We start from the raw sequence: 24,318 nt of genomic DNA, 5'->3' as shown, positions 1-24,318 counted from the left end.
CTATTTACAAGTATTTACAAGGCACTGTATAACCACTTACCTCTCGTTCTTATAACTCCGAAAGAGTATTGGCCGCTCCTGTATACGCACCCAAAAACACGGCTCCTCCAGCGCTAATCCACATCACTCTCGGTCCGATTCCGCTTAAGAGGGTCCTAGCTCCCTCCTCCGCCACAATCTTCCTAAACATGGAAGCCATGGATATACTCTATCCCGATATTAGCATTTCCCCTCGCTAATGTGATCAATAAGACGAACCTTTTCAGCCAGCATCATTCTCGTTTTCATCACATCCAACGGGGTTGTTACAGCAGCGGCCACACCTCCCGCTACACTTCCACAAACGGCACTTTCCGCTCCACTTGCCCTTCTATCACCCCCACCTCTGACTTGAACACACCATTTCTTCATGCCCTCCCACAATGGGAATTGAATCATCGTAAACGGTATCTCACGCATAATCGTCACTCCATAGCCTCTGTAGATTTCCCTCCAGACTCCTAGCAAGCCCCGATCCTTGCCCAAGTTTACGACATACTTGACAGCAGCCAAGGAGCTGCCAGTGCCCGTTGCCTGCGCCCGTTGCTTCACCACTTCCACAGGAACTCGAACCGTACAAGCTGCCACTTCTCCGATCGCACTAGCAAGCATTGAAGCTGCAGGCGTATCTTTCCCTCCCAAATAACTCTTTGTAAACGCCGAGCTTTTCACACCTTCGTAACTGACGAAGAACAAGGCTGCACCCGGAGCAGAGCCAAGGAATACGGACCCGATACCACGGTAGACATTTCGGAAACCGCCGGAAGCGAGAAATCCTGACGAGGATTGAAGACGAGTTTTGAGAGTATCGAGAGGGAAGAGGGTTAGATCGACTGTGAGACCGGCGACGGCGCCTGCCTTGTGGATTGAAAGGTTAGCAGGGCCAGGCCTCAGATAAGATAGATAAGAGGACGACACATACTAGAAGCGCTCGTGTAAAGGGACTTAGTGAAGGATCACGGCCAATATTAAACCCTGGTGATGATGGCTCTCCACCCATCGTGATATATTGACAGGTTTGGTGTCCCGCGGAGTGTCAATTGCTGCAGAAAAGGTGGTCGAAAAGGCCGAGCAAGGAAACGCAAGCTGAAGAGTTTGAAGCCGAACGCGACACAACACACCACGCCGCTGACGATCTTGTGCAACGTAGCTACCCTGCCCGGCAACCGAGTTTGGCTGGGATTCCTCTAGACTCAACCTTAAACGCTTCGACACGTTTACAGCCACGAGAATATTTACAATCTATGGGATTCGAAGCCTATATTCAATTTCGAAATTGCCTCTTTGCTCATTTCCTGATCTTTTTATCTGGGATCCAAACACCCTTCGTCGTACCCTGGGTTCTAAGGCCAAGCCAAACCTCCGACCACGATTGTAGGCTTCAATAGATCCTTCCAGAAGCTTATTAATTATCATTTTGGAGCGTATCAATATAACCTGGTCTCGACAAGTCCTGCATCATGCCCCGATGTCACAAACTCACCTACATTGATTCCCGTCGCATAATCCTAAGAATGCTTAATAACGCCTTCGAACAGAAGGATATGTTACCAGCGCTCGATGATCCATTGATTACGTCTGAGGAAAGGAAACTAGTCAATAAATGGGACAAGGAGATCGTTAAACTTTATGCCGATGTTTCATTCCTGCGGAGAAGCAAGCAGTCGGAGGATGTGATTTTGTGGGTTAGATAAGATATAGCAAAGAGCAGTATGATTGTTCGAGTTACTTGCTGGAGTACTGGGTTTATATGGGGGTTACAGTGTTCGGATAGCAGAAGGTTGATAAATCCTCCTGGCTAGAGGATTCAGCTGACAAGCCCAAATGTTGGTATTTTCCATTCTACTCTTGGTCTAAGAAGCGTTCTATTCCATGCTAATTCGTACCATAATAGTTTACATATAACAAAGCTAGGTCTAGCAGGCCAAGTTTCAATTTGAGAATAATACCCAAACTATACAATCACTTGTAGTATTTCCACAAGCCAATCATCCTCGACACCATCGTCGTCTCTCTTCCTTTTCTTCAACTCGCTTTCTTCGCCTTCCTTCTTTTTCTTTGACTTCTTATCCTTCTCCTCGTCTTCACTATCAACTATCCCTTCCTTCTTCCTCCTCTTTTTCTCTTTCTTTTCCCTCTTCTTTTGTTCTTTCACTTCTTTCCCGCCGACGTCCCCCCAGATCAGCCAATTCGCTGCCTTGATGGAGTTATCCAAAACTTTCTCCCCTTTAGTTTTATCCGGACCAGTGTTCGACTGCTCCTGTAATTGACGTGCTTGTAATTGACGTTCTGCCTCAATTGCTCGTCTGTGAAATTCAAGTGCCTCTTCCTGAGAAGGTTCATAGGCTTCGTAATAGTATGTCTCGTCGTGAGATTGAGCTGGAGGCGGGATCGTTTGGGAACGGACTGGGGGACTTGTAGCCTCCATTTTTGAAGTATGTAATCCGTCAGGCGACGTTTTAGAAGCCAACCAGATCAAGAAACGAGTTTTCCAAGCAAGTAGAGGTCTGGTTTTTTGAGGGTAACTTTGCTCCGGATATTATCTTCAAGTTTTTTTCTTAAAAAAAGCCCAATAGGTGGCACTAAAATAATCTGGTATAAATATAAAGCCTGCGGCAGTAAATGAACCGATATCGATCGTTGATGTATTTTATATTTCTTCGTAACCAAAGGATATCCACAGCATGTGCATGCCAGTCGGGAAGGGACGCACTCTTTATATATCCCGACATCATAAAAGCCCAGCCCAGCTAACCCACGAAGCTTCACCGCCAATTCCCAGCCTTGAGATCATGCATGCCAATTCTCTACCCAAGAAAAATATAACGTCACGGATATACATAACCAACACCTCAAACCCCTTCAACCCTTACGACCTAATCTACACCATCCATACCAATAACCGAACAAGATCCACAATAGCTAACACGTAAAACACCCATATTGCGCCTCCTCAAAGAATCCAAGAAATCCACAGGAAGTCAGAGGATGCCAAGCTCCGAATTATACGAGACCACTTGATTAAGTAACGAAAGGAGGGCACCTAGTTACATAAGCCTAACGGTTACACCGACATTTTGGCATCTCTATTTCCTGATTTGGTCGGATTTGGGACTTTCTCGCCTACGTCAAGCTTGGGCGGTGCAGGGTACCAAGCTTTTTGTTAACTACTTGGCGTGCGGAGGGTGTGTTCGGTAGTTAGTTCGTTCGACTTTTTGAATTGCAAATTGCCCAGATGTGAAGGTAAGCACTTGGCAGGCGAATTCATTCTTTTGTATGTATGTCGGGCTTGGTATTTAAATTGAGTATTCGAAATCAGTTGCTGGTGATTTCCTTATATATTCGATTAGGTATGCACTGATATTTGAGTTTTCTGCACAAGTTAAAGGTTATCCCCAAGAAATGTATTTTAATTGAAAACTCCAAAACGGTCTATTATACAAAGAAATTTCGCTCCCTGGATGAATGAATGAATTGTACCCTCCCAATATCTAGTTTTGTTCAAAGCCTTTTTTTTTAGTAGTTATTATTATACCGAAGAGCACTCCGTAAACGCCATAAACACCAATACACCAATATACGCCAAATATAAAAAAATCCAACGCCCCAAAATTTAAAACAAGTGTTCAATATCGCCTCTAGTTCAATGGAGCAACCTTCTTCAAATTTCCGATGGAAACTCTAAGCTTCTCAGCAATAACCGGATAGACATTGCTAAGCATACCTATAAAATCACAATCAAAATGTTAGCCCAATGCAAAGCCATTACAACAAATTCTCAAAAAAAAACCCGGAAGCTAACTTACCAAGTGCCTTCTCCTGAACCTGCGGAATAGCCCCCTTCAAATGACAAGCCACATTATACACAAAATGCTCCTGCTGACCCTCCTGTTTCCCCAGCATATCCCAAAACATCCTCGCCTGCACAAAATCATCATCCACAACTTCACTCGTAAACCCAACGACACTACCGATCCATTCCTCGTGTCCACCGATTTTATACCCATGCGCTCCGAATTTACCTTTATAATTTATCGGTTTGAGATCTGAACCGATGTAGTTTGGATCGCCGCCGTAGTTATCTGTGAATGTCATGGAACCGTCACGTTGGAAGGGACAGTAGACGCGGGAGACGGCGCGGTTGCAGGGGAGTTGTTGGTAGTTTACGCCGAGACGGTAGCGGGCTGCGTCGTTGTAGGCGAACATGCGGGCTTGGAGCAGTGGATCTGCGGAGGGGGCGATTCCGGGGACCATGTTTGAAGGTGAGAAGGCGGCTTGTTCGATTTCGGCGAAGTAGTTTCCAGGCTTTTTTTTATTATCGTCAGTAATTTATTAATTACACTCGAAATGACAATAGTCTAGGATAGGGTAATAGGACTTACGTTCTTGTTAAGGGTAAGTTTGCCAACGGGGATGAGTGGGAAATCGGAGTGTGGCCAGATTTTGGTCATATCGAAGATATTCCAGCGGTAGTTTTCGGCTTGAGCTGGGGTCATGACTTGGAAGAAGAAAGTCCACGATGGGAAGTCACCTTTGGCGATGGATTCGTAAAGGTCGACGCCATGGATTCCTGGCGCCTCGCCAGCTAATCTAGTCGCTTCATCGTTGGTAAGGGTTTCAACACCCTGGTTAGTCTTGATGTGGACCTTGACGTAGTGGAATGTTCCGTCCTATCATAAAGTTATAAGTGAGTTAAATAGATCCTCGAGTAAACCTCGGGCTATGGGATGTAATGACTTACCTCCTTGGTAATCTTATATGTGTGACCACTGTAGGCATTAAGATGTCTAACAGTCTTGGGGGTACCTCGGTCACTGAAGAGGGCCATAATGGCGTGGATTCCCTCCTGGTTGTTATTATGGAAACTAGAGATATATTGTTAGTAAACCACTACTTTGATAATTTAACAGATGAATCTAATATGGATATGCATACTCCCAAAACTATGCAAAGCCGATGTTAGTCTAGTACCAGCTAAAACAGAATTACAAGACATTGAGGATATTGATATCTTACCATAGTAGGGTCTCCTTGATTAGTTGCCGGGTGCCTCTTGTGAGATCGGTTAAGAGAAGGAAACTTGATAGGATCTCGAACAAAGAATACAGGCTATATTCACATCCAATATTAGCTTTATCCAATAAATGCCCCCAGCTAAGATCCATTTCATCGTTGAAGCCCCGTTAATTGGAAGAGTCAAACTCACGATACTATTAAAAACAAAATCCTGATTCCCCTCCTCAGTAAATATCTTCATACCCCAACCCCTAACATCCCTAATAGTATCCGCACCTCCTCTCTCAGGTCCCACGGTGGAAACCCTCAAAAGGACTTTAGACTTCTTGCCAATTCCATTGAGGAATTTGGCATCGGTAAGTTCGGAGATATCGTGTGTAACCTCAAACTCTCCCCATGCACCAACACCAGCGGCATGAACTACTCGCTCTGGGATTCTTTCACGACTGAAATGGGCGAGGGTCTCTATAAGTTGGGTGTCTTGGAGAAGCATGAGACCCTTGATGTTATTGCCGCCGAAGTGTTGAGCTGTGGAGGCGCTAGCGTAGGGAACGCCTGTAGTGGTGAAGATACCATTATGTTAATTTAGAATCCAAAGAATATACATATAATTGGAAGATATGGCACTTACCTTCGGCCCCAGTGTATGTAGGTACAGTGTCCATGATGAATATGCAGATGTATTAATTAATATTAAGTGAATATATAAAAATAGAAAGTTTTGCAGATAGAATGTAAAGTTCTTGATTGGATGTCGACTTGGCTTCAATGGATTGCAATTGAGATGCTGATGATTGGTTTTGATCCAAGAAGCTGGGGAATCCGGGCCTTAATATACACAGTTCGTTGCTAGTATATCGATATATATGCGCACCGCGTACGAGATCTCAGTGATTCGATTCGTTCAATCCAGTTTTCCAGAATTTCCCGATATCCGAGCCAACTGACTCGAGTATGGAATTTTCCACATACAGAATCAGTACATAGAAGCGAGCGCAGTATCCCAAAGACGCGAGTGTTTTCTCAAAGTATTTCGTAGATAGTGTCACGATATCGAATCGATAGCTGCTAAAACGCGTATGTGGCCTGATGTCATTATGCATACACCCCGGTCAACCTTATATTCTTCCACCTGGCCGGCCAATCACAAGCCCAAAATATCAAATTCTTAATTCGCCGGACTGTTTTCAAGAGCTCAGCTCAGTAGTATCAATAAAAAACCTCCTTCGCTCTCTTTCCGCCCCTGCAAATGCGGGAATCCTGCATGATACTTTACCCAGGTATTTTTCTCTCGACGTACGTATTAATTGGAATACAGCTTTTAAGCTTTAGTTCGTACGAATTTCCAGTGTTGACTAATCTCAACGGGCCCTGAAAATCATGGAAATGCATCCCGAACGTTTCCCATCCCAGACTATTCCGAAACTGTCCGCGCTTGTAGGCCGAATCTGGTTAGATTTGGACTAGTTACCGCGTCACTGTGCTCGAACCAATCATTCCATCCAAACTGGGTGCTGTTCCGTCGACATCCGAACTCCGGCCGAATCCAAGTTAACTTCGTCACTAGCGTTCCTCCCATTGAAAGGGACTAGTTAGCAACTTTGATTAATATAGATCCTGCGTTACACCTGCCCCTTCGCTATGGCGACTAGAGTAGTATACTAGTACTTTAAAGTTTCCGCTTCGATTCCGCATACTAGAGCCTACCCTGGCAAAGTCCGAATCCCAGGGTCCCAGTACGCTATGTTGCTTAGAAGCCTTTCGTAGGGCTAAAATATGCATGATTACATACGTCCTCGTACAACATGAACGACTCTGTGGATTCTGGTTGGTGGAAAATTCGTTAGTGTGCAGAATGGGGGAATTCGGCAGACGTTGAACATGGGCTACCTTTGGTGAATTCGGTCGCACGGTTACTTCAGTTAGCCTTCTTCCTCGTACTTTGTTCACCTTGCAGTAAAGTTCGGTATACCGAGTCGAGATAGAGGAATGGGAAGTTGAATATACGTCAACCGTTTCTCCGAATATGCCGCTTGTGTATGCGTAGCTAGACCCGAGTCTGTGATACGGTTGTCGTACGATGCATCGATAGTGGTATATGATATCATCGTTTGAAAGGAGGATATTGTGGAATATGAAGATTTGAAGAAAAAGATAAATAGATCAAATGTTTCCCAGAGTTGAGGAAATACTATCATCAGCATCATCAACATCAGCATCATCAACATCATCAGCATCTTCTTCAGCATCTTCAGCATCGCAATCACATCAAATCCACAATTCAGTATCCATCTTCTTATTATTTAATATATACTTCTATCTTTCCCAAAATTTAAAATCTATTCAAAAAATATTCTACTTCAGCTACTTCTTTGGTAATAATTAATACATTCGAACCATACTCTCCTCGATTTCTATTAATCTTCACTTTTATATCTCCAATCTTCTCCTCATTTTTAAAAATAAATATACTTCAGTAATATCTTAATTCCTTACTCCCAAAATGCCTGTCGTTACCAGTGTTTCCAACGGTGCCCACTACGATTTCATCATCGTTGGCGGTGGTACCGCAGGAAATGTCGTCGCCGGTCGTCTCGCCGATAACCCGAACGCCACCATCCTCATCGTCGAGGCTGGTGTCGGCAACCCGCAGCAAATCGAAGAGATCATGACTCCATCCAACGCCATGGGTCTTCGAGGTTCCAAACACGACTGGGCTTACAAGACCACCATGGTCAAGCGTGACGACTACGAACGTATCGAGAAGCCAAACACCCGTGGTAAAGCCCTTGGTGGCAGTTCTTCTCTCAACTACTTCACCTGGATTCCAGGATGCAAGGCTACCTTCGACTACATGGAGGAGTACGGTGGCGCGGACTGGACTTGGGATAAGCTTTTGCCTTATCTTCGCAAGTCGGCTACTTATCACGACGACGAGGGTCTTTACCCCACCGAACTTTCCAAGATTGGTTCCGGTGGCCCACTTAATATTTCCCATGCCGAATTGCTCCCTGAATTGGCTCCTTTCCGTGATGCTCTGACTAAGGCTTGGTTGTCTCAGGGCGGGACCCTTACTGAAAACATTTATGATGGTGATATGATCGGTCTCACTCATTGTGTCGACTCTATCTACCAGGGTCGCCGAAATGGTTCTTTCCTCTTCGTTCCCGATTCCAAGAAGAACATTACTATCTTACCAGAAGTTCATAGCAAGAAGCTCATCATCGACAAGGCCAGTTTGACCGCCAAGGGTGTCACTGTTATTGATAAGAACGGCGAAGAACTCAGCTTCTACGCTGATCGTGAAGTTATCCTCTCCCAAGGTGTCTTCGAGTCTCCCAAACTTCTCATGCTCAGCGGTATCGGCCAAAAGAGCCAGCTCGAAAGTTTCGGCATCGAAGTCCTCCTCGACTCCCCCCACGTCGGTCAAAACTTGATCGATCACCCAGCCGTCCCATTCGTCCTTAAGGTCAAAGACGACCTCTGCATGGACGACGTCCTCCTCCGCAACAACCAGAAAAACTTCGCCGCCAAGTCCACCTACGCCAAAGACCACTCCGGCCCCGTCGGTTCCGGTCTCCTCGAACTCGTAGGTTTCCCACGTATAGATGAGTATCTCGAAAAGGACGCAGAATATAACCGTCGCAAGGCCGCCAACGGTGGTCTCGACCCTCTTTCTCCACACGGACAACCCCACTTCGAACTCGACTTCGTCGGAATGTTCGGTTCCGCTTTCCAATGGCACTACCCCATCCCCAAGCAAGGTTCTCACATCAGCGTCGTTGTCGATTTAGTCCGCACCATCTCCGCCCCCGGTGAAGTCACCCTCCAAAGCGCCGATCCACTCGTCCAACCGGCCATCAACCTTAACTTCTTCGCCGACGAACTCGATATCATCGCTATGCGCGAGGGTATCCGTTTCAGCTACGATGTTCTTACTAAGGGAGAAGCCTTCAAGGATCTTGTAATTGCCGAGTATCCTTGGGAGATGCCATTGGATGATGATAAAGCTATGCGACACGCTGTCTTGGATAGATGTCAGACTGCTTTCCATCCCCTTGGTACTAACCGTGTTTCTAAGGATATCACTCAGGGTGTTGTCGATGATAAGTTCAAGGTTCATGGGATTAAGAACTTGAGGGTTATTGATGCTTCGGCACTTCCGGTTATGCCTGATTGCCGTATTCAGAACTCGGTTTATATGTGTGGTGAGAAGGGAGCTGATGATATCAAGGCTGCACATAACGATCTCTATTAGGTTTAATAGGATCGTGTAACATTATAATTACTTGTAGATGATTCTTTGTTTCTTTTTCAAGGGAATTTGCTTTAAATTAGGAGTTCGGTCGCGCGGTGTGTATCAAAGGGTGGTATGAAATAACTTTACGAATGTACTTTACTTGTCGGTGTTATAACTGTTCTTTGTTTAATTTTAAATAGCTCGATAAGTTGCGAATCAAATTTGATATTTCATTTGGGAACAAAACTTTCTAGTCAGTTACATCTAAAACTTATGAAGTTATAAGATAATTTCACAGCGTTCGTAAATATATATACTTAAGTATTTCATTTTCCTTGTCGTAATATACGTATACCATGATATCGAACGTTGGTAGCCTTGCCGTGGGTAACATTCAAACCTAACCGGAACCAAAAAACACCATTGAACACCATTTTACTCACACTATGCATGGCCAAAGAAATATATCATAAGTGTCCCGCGAGACCATCTTACCTACTAACAAACTTCACTTGTACGTAAATACCCAAAATCCGAATATAGTGAACATCATATTAATGACTGACCGTCCTGAGCTGAGAATATTAGAATGCGTGTTGTCAACTCGTCTGCCACAAACTGCAACAACTTCTCGTCAAAGCAATTCTGCTGTTCGATAAGGACCGGATACCAAGTATGAATATGAATATGAATTAGGACTTCGACATTATACGCAATCACTATCCTCCTCTTATTAAGTTCCTTCGTCCAAATACGTCGCCAGCTTACGAATCCCTTTTCTATACTATACCCGACCACATAATATATCACCCAATCTATTACCATCAAAAAAACGGGCGCCCAATAAAATACACGAATCAAATCGACTCGAACGCCTTCCAATATGCAACAAATACGAAACGGACACCGCGGACTCCCATCCAAATACCAGTTTACACCAAAACAACCCCGGTAATAAAAAGGATCATTCGGGGTTTAAAGATTTTAAGCCTCATATTTTTTAAATATTGGCAAATCAACATACCGATAACACCGTTAACTATTGATCATTCCACATCGGGACGCCGACTGGACCGAGAAGTCGCAACATCAGTTCTCCGACTTTTTCGTTTTTTTTTTTGAGTCATGATGTCAACGATTTTTCCGTTAACGCTGGTATGATATGATATGATACGTGTTGGAAATAGAATGTAGTACAAAAGAGACCCCCTTCGAATTCAAGACGCGAGAGTATAAATATAAATATGTGGGAGTGTAAGTAAGTAAGTATAAGTATTAATCTACCCACTTTTTCTTTGAAGTTTATACATTTTCCTTATAAACCCCTTCTTTCACTCTATTAAATATATAAATTATATATAATGCGCGTCCTCATCAGCGGCGCAGGCATAGCCGGCCCCTCCCTCGCCTGGTTCCTCGCCAAATCCGGTGCCAAAGTCACCACCGTCGAAAAAGCACAATGCATCCTCCCTCACGGTCAAAACATCGACATCCAAGGTAGTGCCCGAAAGGTCATCAAAAAGATGGGACTGGTGGACGAAATCCTTCGGTTCAACACCACAGAAAAGGGAACCCAACTCATAGACCCCAAGGGCCGTCCCTTCGCTCCGTTCCCCGTTCAGAAGGGGAACAGCGGATCCATGAGCTTCACATCAGAATTCGAAATCCTTCGTGGAGATCTAGCGGCCGTATTTTATAAAGCTACCAGGAATCATCCTAATGTTACTTATTTATTCGATACTACGGTTAAACAGGTTATTTCTAACGATACGGAAGGGCAATGTGTTAAAGTCGAATTAAGCAACGGAGAAGTCCAAACCTACGATCTTTTGGTCCTATCGGACGGTCAATGGTCCAAATTACGAAAATCATGTTTCCCCGCTGAAACAGTAAAAGTCGTGGATAAGGACATGTTCGCGGTATACTGGACCATACCGAGAATCCCCACCGATAACGACTGGTGGAACATCTACGCGGCTTTGGGACGTAGACTCGTGAGTTTGAGACCTGACCCTTACGGTACCATTCGAGCCATGTTCACCCGCATGCCCTTGAACGAAGCTCATCGACAGGAATGGTTTACGGCTGCCAGGGGGGATAGAAAAACACAGGAGGCGTTGTTAAGGAAAGAATTTACAGATGCGGGATGGCAGGCTCAAAGACTTTTGGATTCGATCCCCACCGCACCGGATTTTTACTTCCAAGCTATGCAGCAGATAAAAATGACGAAATGGTCTACGGGGAGGATTGTCTGTCTGGGTGATACGGCATACGCACCGACACCGCTGACGGGGATGGGTACTTCGCTTGCAATTAACGGAGCATACGTCCTTGCCGGGGAACTTAGTAAACTGGAAGAAGGGGAACACCCGTCAAAGGCGTTTGAGAGGTATGAAAGTCTATTTCGACCTTTTGTGGAGGAACAACAGAAGGTTCCGTCGTTGTTGCCGGGGTTTGTACATCCTAATGGGGCGGGGCATAGGTTTTTGATCAGTATTATGGGATCGGCGCTTTCGAAGGTGGTGAGGACGCCGTGGCTTATTAGTAGGCTTGTAGGGATTCTTTTTGATGATGCCGATGGTGATGATTTTCCGTTGCCGAGGTATAAGGCGTTTGAGGACGAGGAGACAATGGAAGGGGGTGGTGAGGTTGATTCACGGGTTTGATACTTTATATCCATTCGATCCGTTCGCTGGATGTTCGGTATTATAATATTCTCTCCGCATTTATTGCTTGCTCTCTACTTTATTAACATACAACCAGGTCTAATGTAATATAATGTAATGTAATTATAATGTCTATTGATATTCTCATAACTATACTATCATACTATATATTCGGCATAACCTTCGGAATGCATTAATGATATGATGTCTGGGTATCCTTATATTCTAAAAACAAACCAAGTCGAAAGAAAAGAAAAGAAACAAAGAAACAAGCACACTTTCTATATACAAAAAAACACCTTCACAAACCACCGGCATATAATCATTATATATACTTCTCAGTCGTAAGTACTAATTTTAACAAGCAGCACAACAGACACAAGCCCCAATAGCCCCAAAACAAGCCCCAATAACCGCCATACAATCCGTAAAAATCGTTCCACAACAAAATCCTCCACAACCTCCTTTCTTCTCTTTCTCCCCTTCTTTTTCTTTTTGGATTTCAGCAGGAGTTTTAGGCTTGTTTGTGGTGGTTGTTGTTGTGTTATTTGTAGTAGGTGGTGTATTTGACATCGGTTGAGAGGGGATATATGTGGGTCCCCGGGAGGGTTTGTATTTTGGACCGCTTCGGGTGGAACTTCGAGAAGAACCTCGAGAGGAGGAGGATCGAGGGGGTGTGGGCGACCTTTCGGTGCGGATATTGTTATTATAGTTACGATGAGTTTCTGGCTTTAATCGAGGAGGTTGTTGGGATGTTGTTGAAGCCGGCATTTTGGAGGATATTATTTTATATATATCAATTGGATATTTTGTAAGAATGATTTTGAAGGGTATAAATGGTTTGTTTATTCGAATTGATGTTCTCTTTCCTAGAAGGCTTCTTTTAGAAATTCGAATGGAAGATTGAATGTGGATATGCTGTTTTATGTAATATAGAAGAGGTATGATAGCTGATGAGATGATATTTCTAGAATAGAAAGAATTCGAATCAGAAATTCCAATGTTCGATGTTATCGCCCGCCGGTTATATATAAATATCATATACACCTTCTATCAAAAGACTTATATATTCCAGGAACACTTCACAGCCCTACAGTTACAGTTACAGTTACATGCATACCCAAATAATCCTTACTCCTGGTTAGTCATTAAGAGAGAGAGAAAAAAAACAAAAATGCATGTTGTAGAATAAGTAAGATATCTCGAAATTGGTTAACAGTTAAAACAAATCAGGAAGTCGATCAAAATCTTTCAAGGGTTTGGGGATGGTACCTGGCCCTGTTTCGAGCTCTTACGGGGGTCGAAAGCGCAGTTCACCCCCCAATCGGCCAGATGGTTTACAGCAAAGCCCCCCCGCATCATTTAAATTTTAGAACACAATTGTAAAATTTTATCAACTACTGTAGTTGGGGAATTTGTATAAAGAAAGAACAAATGTTGTCATCAGTTGGGGGGAGGTTTTTTTAGTTTGGAACGCTGAGGCGAGTACGATACTTGTTACACAGCGAGACATCGGGGGGGTTTTAAGATTTTTCTCTCTCTCTCCCAATTCCACCATATGCATGTCTTTGTCCGTTTTCTACGGTATCGGAATTTCGAAACTTCCCACAACTCCACGAACAAAACCAAAAAATATAGAAAAAAAAATTTTTTGAGAAGAATAATTAAATAAAATGTAGTAGTGTCTTTTAAAAGATAAATCGATTTAATCACCCATACATGGTAGCTCTAGCTGAAGTGAATACGAGGTCATGTTGGATTTCGAGTTCGCCTTGGCGGTGATAAACGGAACAACCCCTTCAGCTTCGAATTCGAACGATAGATCTCGTATAACTACTCGGGAACTAGTAATAACTAGTGCTTCAAAGCTAGCTTCGGAGCTCAGGGGGTCCTGCCTTTCGATTCCGGCATGATTCGAGTGAGTTTGACATGTTAGCCATTGCAAAGCCTTCATGGCAAGCGCGTAAACAGGTTCACTACTGCAAGCCACTTGCGTCTACTCATGGGGATTTATGTCATAAACATGTGAAGGAAAGAAAGAAAGAAAGGAAAGCAAATAGATCTAGATTTTCTATCAAATTCGGATTACATAACAGTGGAGTATATAGAATGTATGTATATAGAAGTACCTCCTTCCCAATCGAACCATATAACGTTCCCAAAACCTCGTATCTCGATCTCGATATTACATAATATCCATGACGCCTGGTCATATGATACCATGATACAAAATAATATCGAGCAAGTAGACGTAGATGCCTAAGCTAAAATTATAAACATATAAAAAAAAAGACAGCCTTAACAATCACCACAGCAGCAGAAATTACAATCACAATCACAATTACAACCTCCTCCCCCGTTTTTCGATCCTCTGCAGGCTATAATTCTGATGCATGATTCGAAGCAACCGGACCAGACGTTAAGACAATCGGCGCAACATTCCGTTTTTGAATATCCGTCGTTTTGTTCTTTTCTTTCCTTCTTTTTCTTTTTGTTTTGTTTTTTATCGGCCTTTTGGGCGGCTTTTTGGGATTGTTCTTGTTGCATGGGATCTTGTCTTTGGTAGGTCATTTGGGGGCTGCTGGATTGTAATTGACCGTGGTGGGTATCGGTGTTTGAGGGGAGAAGTTGTTCGTTTGCAGCCATATTTGATTGCCTGATTGATGTTTGGATGTATCAATGGGTTTTTGGTATATGATACCGAGTGATATTTAAAATATAAATATAGGTGAGAGAAGTATATTATATAATAGGTAATTGATTGATTGGATGTCAATTGGAGATATTGAAAGAGGAGGACTCGAGATGTTATATTTTATAGGCAGTCGAATCCGAGCTTGAGATTTGAAGTGTAGTCAAAAGACTGCTGGTTACACGAAACCTTCAACCCTGCCAGCTTATATAATGAAGTTTGAATTGGAAATCCACGATATTGCATATTGCATTGATCCCATAGAATCAAACATGTATACTATGTATGTATGTATGCACATGCACAGGTTGGATAAACACGTAAGTAATTCCACGGCTGAAAAGTCAATTCGCAATCCGGTTACGTCGTCGTTCGAGGTAGGTTTTTGGCAATTGGCAAGACATGTCGAAGAGGGTAAATTTTTCCTCAATTGAAGATTATCATTATCATCATTACCATTATTTTTGAAGGGATCAATCACAAGGGCTAAGCAGGACTGTAAAAACCCGTTCAGCCCTCACGCCAGTTTTTAAATTTTGCGGCTGAGGAGTATGTACCATTGACATCTAATCGCACGCTGGAGGTACAAGTATAGGTAAGTACATGTATTTTGTTGGTGGAGGCTGGATTGAGATGCCCAGAGCTTGGGAGGAGTGGCATTGGTGCTTATTTTTGAATACAAACATCGATCACGATGTCTGGCTGAGTTTTTGCCAAGGTCTGGGCTAACGCTTAGAATTCGAATTGCTTGATCCTTCGAGATTCCTGAAGAATTAAGTCTGTAAGTACTTCGAGAGAAGGATATTGGGTACTAAGTAGTCATCATGATGGGATATACTTATACTTACATAGCATTGGCTTTGTATAGGATCAACCTCGGGAGTACTCGAGTGTAATATTAATATTCTCGATAGTCGAATTATATTATATTCGAAACAACCTCTAAGATATATAATAGCCGGGTGATCGAACTTGCATGCTCATGAAGTCCTTACTTATGCACCAGTGGATATTTAATCGAATCGCACATGATTAGTATACGTATAGTAACTTGTATAGTACTTACTTAGTAGCTAGTACTAGTAAGTAAATATTCAACAGATACGATGCCCCCAACGGCTTTTAAGTCTGATAGACACTCGGGTTTTCCAATTCGATCTTAATCAGTTCAGGCACACGGGAAGACCCAACATTAACATTAACATTCAACGGAGCCTGGCCGTCCAAGGTTTAGTCTGTGTGTATAAATAAATCCGTCGATGCGGTGTAGCATTGTACTGTACTTAATTACATTGCTTGTAGTATACTGTGTAGATACTTAAGTTAACTGATCGATATCTGTATATTCAACATCAACAGCCTATGAATATATTCTAACGGAACCAAGGCCCGATCGGGTTTATAATAGACAGACCACCACGAGCCAGGAATCTGAAAATTTAATATTTGAAATATAAAATCTAACATCTGGAAGTTAATCAGCAGTTGCCCGTGTATAGGTTTCGCATAGATTGGCTCCTCGTCAATTTAAATTAAATCCTAATATTTGCCTCTACATCGTCCTCCCCATTCTCATATATAATACTATCATACATATCATCCTTACATATCGTACTCTGCAAAAATATTAAACATCGCGAACCTCCGAGCCCAATTCCGAAATCCTCATTCTTCCAGTCGAACAAAAAAGAAGGTCAGCCGCTGAAGAACGGTGTCAAAGTGGGTCCGTCCGGTCCTCAGGGGTAAAAAAAAGCAGATTCTTCGCCTCCACTGTCATTCCACTTCTCGTAACGTTCGCACTGCATTTGCAGCTAAATAAAGCGTCTTTGCCTGCATCGACCTGGGCCTTTCCTTGTTTTCATCCTCTTGGTCGTCTACCACCCTCCTTTTTCTGACCTGGTCGTCGAACTTCTTTTTTGATTTGCGGTTTTGTTTCCGCTTACTCTCCTTTTTTCCTCTTTAACCCTGCAGTCCCCGTACGGCTTCGTTCGTTCGTTCGTTCGTTCGTTCACCGGTGGAGAAAAGAGAAAGAAAGAAAGAAAAAAAATTGTAATCGGCCTTGAAGGCTGGGGAGTTTCTTGACTAACTTATTTACCGACTTCCTGACTTCTTGACTTACTTTACTTGCTCGGCTCTTTCCTGTTTTCGTTTTCTGCGAATTCGAATCCTTTCCAGCTGTACTGTCAGACTCGAAACGTTACTTTGTGTGCCGTGTGAAACTATCACTATCACTGTCACTTCACTGTCACTGCCACTTCACTGTCACTTCCGAACCATATCAAACTTCACCTCTTAACGAAACTCTCATCTCATCTTCAACTTCATTAGTTTTCTATATACACTATACGTACGACTTAAGGAAAGGCACGGCTCCTTCGACTGTCTGAGACATCCACCATGGACGAGAAGGTACCGTTCCTCAGCGCCGACGAGCGCAAAGCAGAAGACTTCGACCTAGAAGGTCTACCCGACAACAACAACACCGACAACAACACCGAAATTCCAAACAAACAAGAACCATCGCCACGCTACCGTCTAGTCCTCGTAATCATCAGTTGGCTTTCCTTTCTCGCCTTAGTACGCTTCATCTTCTTCTTCGCCGCTATCTGGGACTGGAGGGCTTTCTTCGCCTGTTCTCATCATGCTCACCATCACTCCGCACAATCGCTTCCCGACGTGCGTCCGCCGTCGATGCCAATGTGTGACTACTACGCGCTCAAAAACTACAATTCCAACAACGCAGAAACGCAAAAACTCCTGATCCAAAAAATCGTCGAAAAGGCCTTCCTGGGTGCTAAGGATCCGGATGCATATTTTCAACGTCGGTTCGGAAGGAAGAGTGGGATGTATAATGGTGTCTTCCGACCGGGCGATATGTGGGGGACACCCGTCGACCTTACGAAATACTTCGATGGTAGCTTGAACTCTACCAACGTGAACGGAAAACCGACTCAAGTGAACTTTTATACTACGAAGACTTATACACAGTTCGGAAGGGAATATCCGGTCGGAAACGAGCTTTTTACGCATATGATTAAGGGAATGACTACATATATGGCGCCGATGCTGGGGTGTTCGGTTTATGGCAATACTGTTGATAGATACTCGGGTACCAGGAGCCTCAAGGAGATTCACAAGTACATGGACCTCGGGAAGGACTTCGAATGGGCGTATTTCACTCATCAGCTCCAGTTGGGTGCCTTGGCCGGTGGCAAGTTCTCCGACAACGACTCCGTCCTTTTCGAGCTTTACCTAGTCGACAAGTTTGGACCGAAGATTATCGATGCATCCAAGAAGAAGCTTTCCGCTCCCTTCGAAAACCCAGAACTCGAAGCCTCTATTCTTCCCCCAAAACTTGATGAAAATGAACTATTGAAGAACGTCAAGGCTGCCGGTGATGTCTTCTTCGGGAATATAAAGAATGCGAAACGTTCGTTCGAAATGTCTAGCTTCGAATCTCTCGCGAAAAGACTTCAACAACAGAATAGCCCTTCGCGTATTAAACGTCAGAACTTCAACAGCGCCCCACCGCCATTAACCACACCTGTGCTCGCTCCCTCTCAAACCGGCACCACTGCCCCCACCGCAACCCACGAATCCTCGCAGTCCGTCCCATCGAACATCCTTCCCATCGCGCTTGGTGCCGGTATCGGCGCTGGTCTAGGTGTCATCATCATCGGCGCTGTTATCGCCTACCTCGTTATTAGGAAGAAGAGGATCGAGAAGCGAAAGAGCATGCCGCAACTCAGTCTCAAGCCGGGTTTTGAGATGCAAAAGAAGGATTCGGTTAGTCGACGAGTTGACCGAAGTGAGCACGGAAACGTGGTCGGAAAGCCCAAAGATTATGATCAGCGTGTGATGGAGGAGCAAGAATTGGAACCTCCGAGGAAAGGACATAAAAAGAGTGAATCCGTTGGAGTGAGGAGTGTGAGGTTCAGTCAACATGAAGGATGATTTCATTAGGCGATTTTAGGTGGATTGAGGAGGTATATGTTTGGTGTTTTCATATCCTTCAGGAGTTTCTTTTTATTTTATTTATGCTATTTCTTTCTTATCATCTATGTCTCTTTTATGTGGTCAGTGATGCATGGGTAACGTTTACTTCTCTTCTTCCTCTTATTCTTCTGATTCTCCCTCTTCCTCGGCGAACTTGATAGTTTTTTTCTTTCTATTTTTAATGGCGAGGTTGTATATACGACTTTCTTACACACCTTCCTTCCTACATTCATTCATTCATTCATTCTCGTCCTTCATTGATACTTACTTTTTGATACCCCCACACTCACGATCATTTATTTCATTCCTTGTACTGTGCACGCCTGCATGCTGGTCACCTTCGAGCCAATACACTTTACACACTACACACAATTGCACAACTTATTAACTCAGTATGTGTTTTTCCATTTTTTTCCCATTCATATATTTGAAAGTTCTATCATTTATTGATTCTCGTTTGAGCGAACAAAAAAAAGACAAAGCTATAATATATATGGGGAATGTGTAACCCTCTAAAACCTAATGGAGCAAAAAAAAATGCGGATGATTGTTTTCCCTGATTAGTCTGTAAAAGAAACTCAGTATATATACTAAATACTCAAAATTCTTGGTTAAGATGAATGAATCAATCAATCAATCAATCAATCAACTTCCTCCAATCGGCAGGCCTAAGTGCAACATCTGCTACCGCATTCCCTAATGCCCTTCGTAGTTCATCTATTCTCTCCAAGTAGGTACTCGTCGTTTCTGGCTTATCTTCTTCTTCATCTTCATTATGGTCACGATCACGATCTTCTGTAGATGCGTTAACATTAATGTCGTCGGGAATAGGACCGTGATCCTCCTCAGTAGTTAAATCAACCCCACCATCCCCCTCATCAAGTCCATAATACCTCTCCTCAAGTTTCTTAACCCAATTAAACCCCATACACCCCGTATTTTCATCCCCATCCTCCTCCGTCTCCTCAGCTTCCTTTTCCTCTCCACCTTCTTCTTCTTCTTCTCCATCTTCATCCCCATCTTCTTCATCACTCCCATCCATATAAACCACCATCTCCTCTTCTTCGTCAATAACACTAACAACCTTCCTCACCTTAAACCTCTCCCTCCGAATCCTTTCACACAAACTAACTTCTTTTTCCGCCTCCCTTAGTTTTTCGGCTTTGATCCTTTTCATTTCATTGCGTTTGTGGATGTTTTCCCAGAATTTTGCGGGACTGGAGAGTTGGTAGATGGCGTCTGAGGAGGCTATTGAGATGTCGCAGGGGATAAAAGGTGTGTTTGGAGGGTTTTCGATGTCGGTTTGGTGGGAGGAGGAGAAGGAGTGGGCTGTGTGGAAGGATTGTGCGGGGGAGGAAGGTGGAGATGATGGTGTTGGGGAGGGGATGGTGGGAGGGGTGGTTGGTGGTTCGAGGGCTGGTGTTGAGGGGGGAGGGGAGGTTTTTGGAATGGTGGTAGTGGTGGTGGTGGTGGCTTTAGAGGGTTTTAGACTTGAGAGGCGGGATTTTAGTTGGGAGAGTTTGGAGGGTTTGCGGGGTTCGGGGTGTTGGGGGGTGGTTGTCGAGTGGGAGGAACGACGACGGCGACGGCGACGGTGGGAGAGAGGCGGGTGGGGTGGAAGATCGGGAAGAGGAAGTTCTTCTTTTGATGCTCCAATTCCGGTCTTAGAGGAGGTGGGTTTTGATGGTTTGAAGGACGGGATGCGTGGGAGTTTCGATATTAAAGGAGTCGATTTCTTTTGTTTTGAAGTTGGATTTGAAGATGGAGATGGTTCCATTTTGGAATTTAAAGTGAATTAATATCCACTGCCTGTTTATTATATAAATTATTAATTGTATGAGTTCTGAATATACAATGATGATAATATATAAATGTTGACAGTACAGTACTAGTCCGGGGTTGAAGGTTAAAGAATGATTGATCAGGAATGATACAGACCATCCCGTTAAAAATATATATATGATCGCTTCCGACTATATCATAACCAAAAGCTACAAAAATAGAATCTTCTCATTTAACAATTTCTCTAGTATCATCATCGATCATCATGTCCAACATCTCCACGTGGTGGTATCGTGGAGATATATATATCGATATCTATCATATTGTGTTGAGTCTGTTGTACTTTTTTTGGTGCTATTTTGTTAGGATGGTTTTATTCATGAACCGCCCGTTCCTGCATATGCAACGGCCGTATGTGGGTGCATGCGTCTACTGCAGGAGGGTCGAGGCATTTTTTGTCTCTCTTCCCGTCTTTGGGATTTTTAAGGGGTGTTCAGCTGTTCAGGGGTGTTTTTCTATTATTGTACTTTTGAATCAAGAGAAGAAGTGTTAATGTGAATGTGAATGTGAATGTATGAATTCTGGCCAGCCAGTTGACGGTATCTAGACAACCATTGCATCCCAGTTCATTAAATAACCATAACCATTTCCCAAGTCCATCTATCTATCTATAAGATTACCAATATAATACAAGAACTATAACGCCTGTTGCTAATTTAACAGTAAAGGTAAGAATAAAAGAAAGAAAGAAAGAAAGAAAGTAACAAATCGTAAAGGCGTATATCTCGTAACCAGTATTCAAAAACAAATCATCGTAGTATAGTGTATACTACGATCGTTCAGCAGAGCTTAAACTCCTCTTTGCCCTTATCCCGTCCAAACCACGCCCCGACCTTCTTCCTGCCCCTCTCCCTCCAAGTCGTCGAATACATCCCCCTCTGTAAATCCTCAATATAAACCAACGGTCTCTTGATGCTCAAAAACACATAAGTCCCATCCCATAGAATCCAAGCACACCTCTTAATATCAGCCCACTTCCCCAATTTCTTTCCCCTCATGCTCTCCTCGTCTCCTTCACAATCATCGCCCATTTCGAACGAAAAAGTCGAGCTTCCGCACGAGGAAGATGCCGAAGAAGAAGAAGAAGTAGGTTTCCTATAAACAACATCCCAAACAACCTTCCCGTCCGAAGTCATCCGATCACTATGATGTATATCATCAGTACCAATCGGTGACACCTTATCGTTAAAAGTCCGAGTGCCTCTACACCCGAAATCCATGCTACCATACCTATCAGCACTACTATTACTACTTCTTGTGCTACTAGCTCTGGAGCTACTCCTCGATCGAAGACTTTCTTCGCTTCCGGTGAGGTATTCGGAGTGGAGGTAGATTTGACGGATGGGGATGTAGGTTTTGGAGTTGTGGTGGTAGAGACCCACGGCGTCTTCGCGAAGCATGATGGAGGCTTCGGTGGCGGAGAGGGTGGGGTCTGTGGCGGAATTGGTGATTGTTATGGGGAAGGAGGCGTCCCGGAGGGACCATTCGCGGTTTACGAGGCGGATTCCGCGGACTGTGAAGGTGATTTCTGGAGTGGTGGGGGGTGGGGGGATCATTGGTGGTGGGGGGAGTCTGGAGATCATGTTTATTTGATTTATTTTTATTTCGAAGATAATTTGGTGATATATAATTGAGTCGATTGGAAATGAGAGTGACTGTAGTGTACTGTCCAAGTACGTATTTCTGTATCGATTGATAAATAGTAGAAAATAAAAGAATGAATCGGTAACTCCTTCAAGGAGAAATATTCAACGAATGATTTAAAAAGTATAAAAAAAAAGAATGACTTCCTTAAAATTCCTGTTTCGAACAGGTTTTTTTTTTGTGTCTTTTAAAAAAAGTTTCAATCCATAGGGGAGGGATCTAACGTCGAACTTTATACCCTCTTTCTAACAATTCGCTTTTAGTCCTTCGCTGTGTTGCTTCTAACCTTCCCCCCGTTCTGGCGGGAAAAATAAAACTACAAGACATTTTTTTCTCCTGCAGGTACCATTTTTTTGTCCACCATCCACCCCCTGCAGGGAGAGGTAGGGGGGAGCAGCAAGCAAGCAAGTAGCAGCAGCCACCGCCCTTGTGGGAAAAAAGGCTAACTGAAGCGTGGTTCCTATCAAACCCCTCCGCTGATGCACGGCTTTTTATCGCTCAAAAGGTTTGAACTAGTTTAGATGCATGCGAATACCGAAAATGGGTCTATCTATCTGCATGACGAAAACTCTTCTATTGGTCCCTTCTGCCACCTCCTCACACCCAGCCGAGCCACATAACAAAATAAAAAATATCGAAACGTGGCTCGGTTACACTAGCGGTCCTTTTTTTCTGTTAGTGTTCTAGATACTCGGTTCCTCCCCTTTCCCCAATGGTTCGAAAATTTTCTTCCATAAATCATGTTCCTCTCCAAGAACATACGTCATTTCAAGATCTTTATATCCGACAATCTCAGATCCAGATCCAGATCCAGCTGAACTCGGAAGTTTTTCCATAAGTTTCAAAACTTGTATTACTTCATCCAATAAGATCGCTTTCCCAACTGTGGCGGAGGCACCCATATCATGTGAAATATGAACAACGTGAACGTGGAAATGGTAGTATGATGGTTGATAGTGGACGTAGATTTTGAGAAGATCTCCCGGGAGGGAGTATTTTGAGGAGACGGCGGTAAGGACTTTATGACGGAGAGAACTTAGGAATGGAATGTGTGCCGGTGTGAAGTCGCGGATTGATCGGATGTCGGTGCGGTGGACGATTACTGAAAGGTAGAGGGAGGTCATGGTTACGAGGTCCCATTTTCTAAAACTCAATGTTGTGAGACATGTGTAGATATGGGTAGATATCGATTTATGGATTTCGCTTGGGATAGTCGGGCGGGTAGGTACGCCAGGATATGCAGCTGTAATATCCTTACCCTGGTACCCCCTCCCTCCAGTACGATAACTGATGATAAGGATGCATTGTGGCAAAGGGGGACATAAAACTTACAAATCCGGTAACAATATAAACCCCACCTCCTTATCCTCATCCTCATACACAATCTTCTCACTCTCCGCCTTATGATCAAGAATATTATAAACCCAATTCAACCTACCCCCCTCGGTTTTCTGTACAATATACTTCTTCACATATTTTTCATAAATCTCGGGGGTTTCGACCACCATGTGAAGCTGCTGAGCTGAATACTTTTTGATATGTACGTCCGTACAAGGGTATATCAAATTGACTTTTGCAGCAGCATTGGATGTTGCAGATTGTGAGATCGTACCCATGAACCAATGGTAGATATCATTCTTTTGGAGAAGGTTTAGAGAGAGAAGACCTTCTTCTGGGGAGGCGAAGGTTGAGGGTGAGGTGGTGTTGAAGGCTGTCTTTTCGGCTGTTATGATTGCTGGGAGTCCTTTGATTGTTCCTAGGAGGTTGAGGGTTTTGCGGCCGGTGTCTAGTATTTTTCGTATTATATTGTTGTTAGTATGGTAAATGTTGGGATGTGACTAAAACGGAGGGTACCAGTGCGGGGACAAACCTTGGTTAAGAATCCGCTCGAACTTGAAAGCGCGAAGATCATCCTCTGCTGTCTCTGCCATCGTGTATATCTTCTTTCGAAAGTTTTTTGTATCGATATCGTAACCCTTTTCTTTGTTCTTCAGTATTAATAGCCAGAGTCTGAGGTTGTTGTAGCGTGAATCACTCCAATACAACCATGCCTGTCTGGAGTAAACGTCCTAAGGATAACCCCGCCAAGCCCTCCCTCACCGCGTTGAAGCTGTGTTATTTTTCCACCAAATACTAATCCAAAATAGGTAATTTTACCGAACAAAATTTCAATGAGAAAAGAA

The 24,318-nt window shown here is 43.6% G+C and overlaps 10 protein-coding genes across 10 annotated transcripts; 3 read left to right on the top strand and 7 right to left on the bottom strand.

Moving 5' to 3' along the window:
- Positions 1-49: 49 nt before the first annotated feature.
- On the bottom strand, positions 50-1,039 carry AOL_s00006g413 (uncharacterized protein; the record flags this gene model as incomplete). The annotated part of the gene is made up of 3 exons (XM_011119722.1): positions 50-208; positions 259-897; positions 962-1,039. The coding sequence occupies 3 exons, from the start codon at positions 1,037-1,039 to the stop codon at positions 50-52; spliced, it is 876 nt and encodes a 291-aa protein (XP_011118024.1).
- Positions 1,040-1,993: 954 nt separating this feature from the next.
- On the bottom strand, positions 1,994-2,467 carry AOL_s00006g412 (uncharacterized protein; the record flags this gene model as incomplete). Its single annotated transcript, XM_011119721.1, has 1 exon — positions 1,994-2,467. One exon carries the CDS (start codon positions 2,465-2,467, stop codon positions 1,994-1,996), a length of 474 nt encoding a protein of 157 aa, XP_011118023.1.
- A 1,210-nt stretch (positions 2,468-3,677) lies between these two features.
- AOL_s00006g411 (uncharacterized protein) lies at positions 3,678-5,720 on the bottom strand (the record flags this gene model as incomplete). The annotated part of the gene is made up of 8 exons (XM_011119720.1): positions 3,678-3,763; positions 3,846-4,344; positions 4,422-4,709; positions 4,781-4,904; positions 4,975-4,982; positions 5,056-5,148; positions 5,246-5,610; positions 5,687-5,720. 8 exons carry the CDS (start codon positions 5,718-5,720, stop codon positions 3,678-3,680), a joined length of 1,497 nt encoding a protein of 498 aa, XP_011118022.1.
- Positions 5,721-7,558: 1,838 nt separating this feature from the next.
- On the top strand, positions 7,559-9,313 carry AOL_s00006g410 (uncharacterized protein; the record flags this gene model as incomplete). The annotated part of the gene is made up of 1 exon (XM_011119719.1): positions 7,559-9,313. The coding sequence occupies one exon, from the start codon at positions 7,559-7,561 to the stop codon at positions 9,311-9,313; it is 1,755 nt and encodes a 584-aa protein (XP_011118021.1).
- A 1,343-nt stretch (positions 9,314-10,656) lies between these two features.
- Positions 10,657-11,961, top strand: AOL_s00006g409 (uncharacterized protein; the record flags this gene model as incomplete). Its single annotated transcript, XM_011119718.1, has 1 exon — positions 10,657-11,961. One exon carries the CDS (start codon positions 10,657-10,659, stop codon positions 11,959-11,961), a length of 1,305 nt encoding a protein of 434 aa, XP_011118020.1.
- Positions 11,962-12,318: 357 nt separating this feature from the next.
- On the bottom strand, positions 12,319-12,732 carry AOL_s00006g408 (uncharacterized protein; the record flags this gene model as incomplete). The annotated part of the gene is made up of 1 exon (XM_011119717.1): positions 12,319-12,732. The coding sequence occupies one exon, from the start codon at positions 12,730-12,732 to the stop codon at positions 12,319-12,321; it is 414 nt and encodes a 137-aa protein (XP_011118019.1).
- A 4,318-nt stretch (positions 12,733-17,050) lies between these two features.
- On the top strand, positions 17,051-18,607 carry AOL_s00006g407 (uncharacterized protein; the record flags this gene model as incomplete). The annotated part of the gene is made up of 1 exon (XM_011119716.1): positions 17,051-18,607. One exon carries the CDS (start codon positions 17,051-17,053, stop codon positions 18,605-18,607), a length of 1,557 nt encoding a protein of 518 aa, XP_011118018.1.
- A 679-nt stretch (positions 18,608-19,286) lies between these two features.
- Positions 19,287-20,426, bottom strand: AOL_s00006g406 (uncharacterized protein; the record flags this gene model as incomplete). Its single annotated transcript, XM_011119715.1, has 1 exon — positions 19,287-20,426. One exon carries the CDS (start codon positions 20,424-20,426, stop codon positions 19,287-19,289), a length of 1,140 nt encoding a protein of 379 aa, XP_011118017.1.
- Positions 20,427-21,270: 844 nt separating this feature from the next.
- Positions 21,271-22,074, bottom strand: AOL_s00006g405 (uncharacterized protein; the record flags this gene model as incomplete). The annotated part of the gene is made up of 1 exon (XM_011119714.1): positions 21,271-22,074. One exon carries the CDS (start codon positions 22,072-22,074, stop codon positions 21,271-21,273), a length of 804 nt encoding a protein of 267 aa, XP_011118016.1.
- A 744-nt stretch (positions 22,075-22,818) lies between these two features.
- Positions 22,819-24,066, bottom strand: AOL_s00006g404 (uncharacterized protein; the record flags this gene model as incomplete). Its single annotated transcript, XM_011119713.1, has 3 exons — positions 22,819-23,278; positions 23,468-23,921; positions 24,006-24,066. The coding sequence occupies 3 exons, from the start codon at positions 24,064-24,066 to the stop codon at positions 22,819-22,821; spliced, it is 975 nt and encodes a 324-aa protein (XP_011118015.1).
- Between the last annotated feature and the right edge of the window lie 252 nt (positions 24,067-24,318).

This window comes from Orbilia oligospora (assembly GCF_000225545.1).
Source record: "Orbilia oligospora ATCC 24927 unplaced genomic scaffold scaffold00006, whole genome shotgun sequence".
NCBI classification, from domain to species: domain Eukaryota; kingdom Fungi; phylum Ascomycota; class Orbiliomycetes; order Orbiliales; family Orbiliaceae; genus Orbilia; species Orbilia oligospora.
Note: the sequence above shows the minus strand (reverse complement) of the source record. Positions and strands in the feature narration are given on the sequence as shown.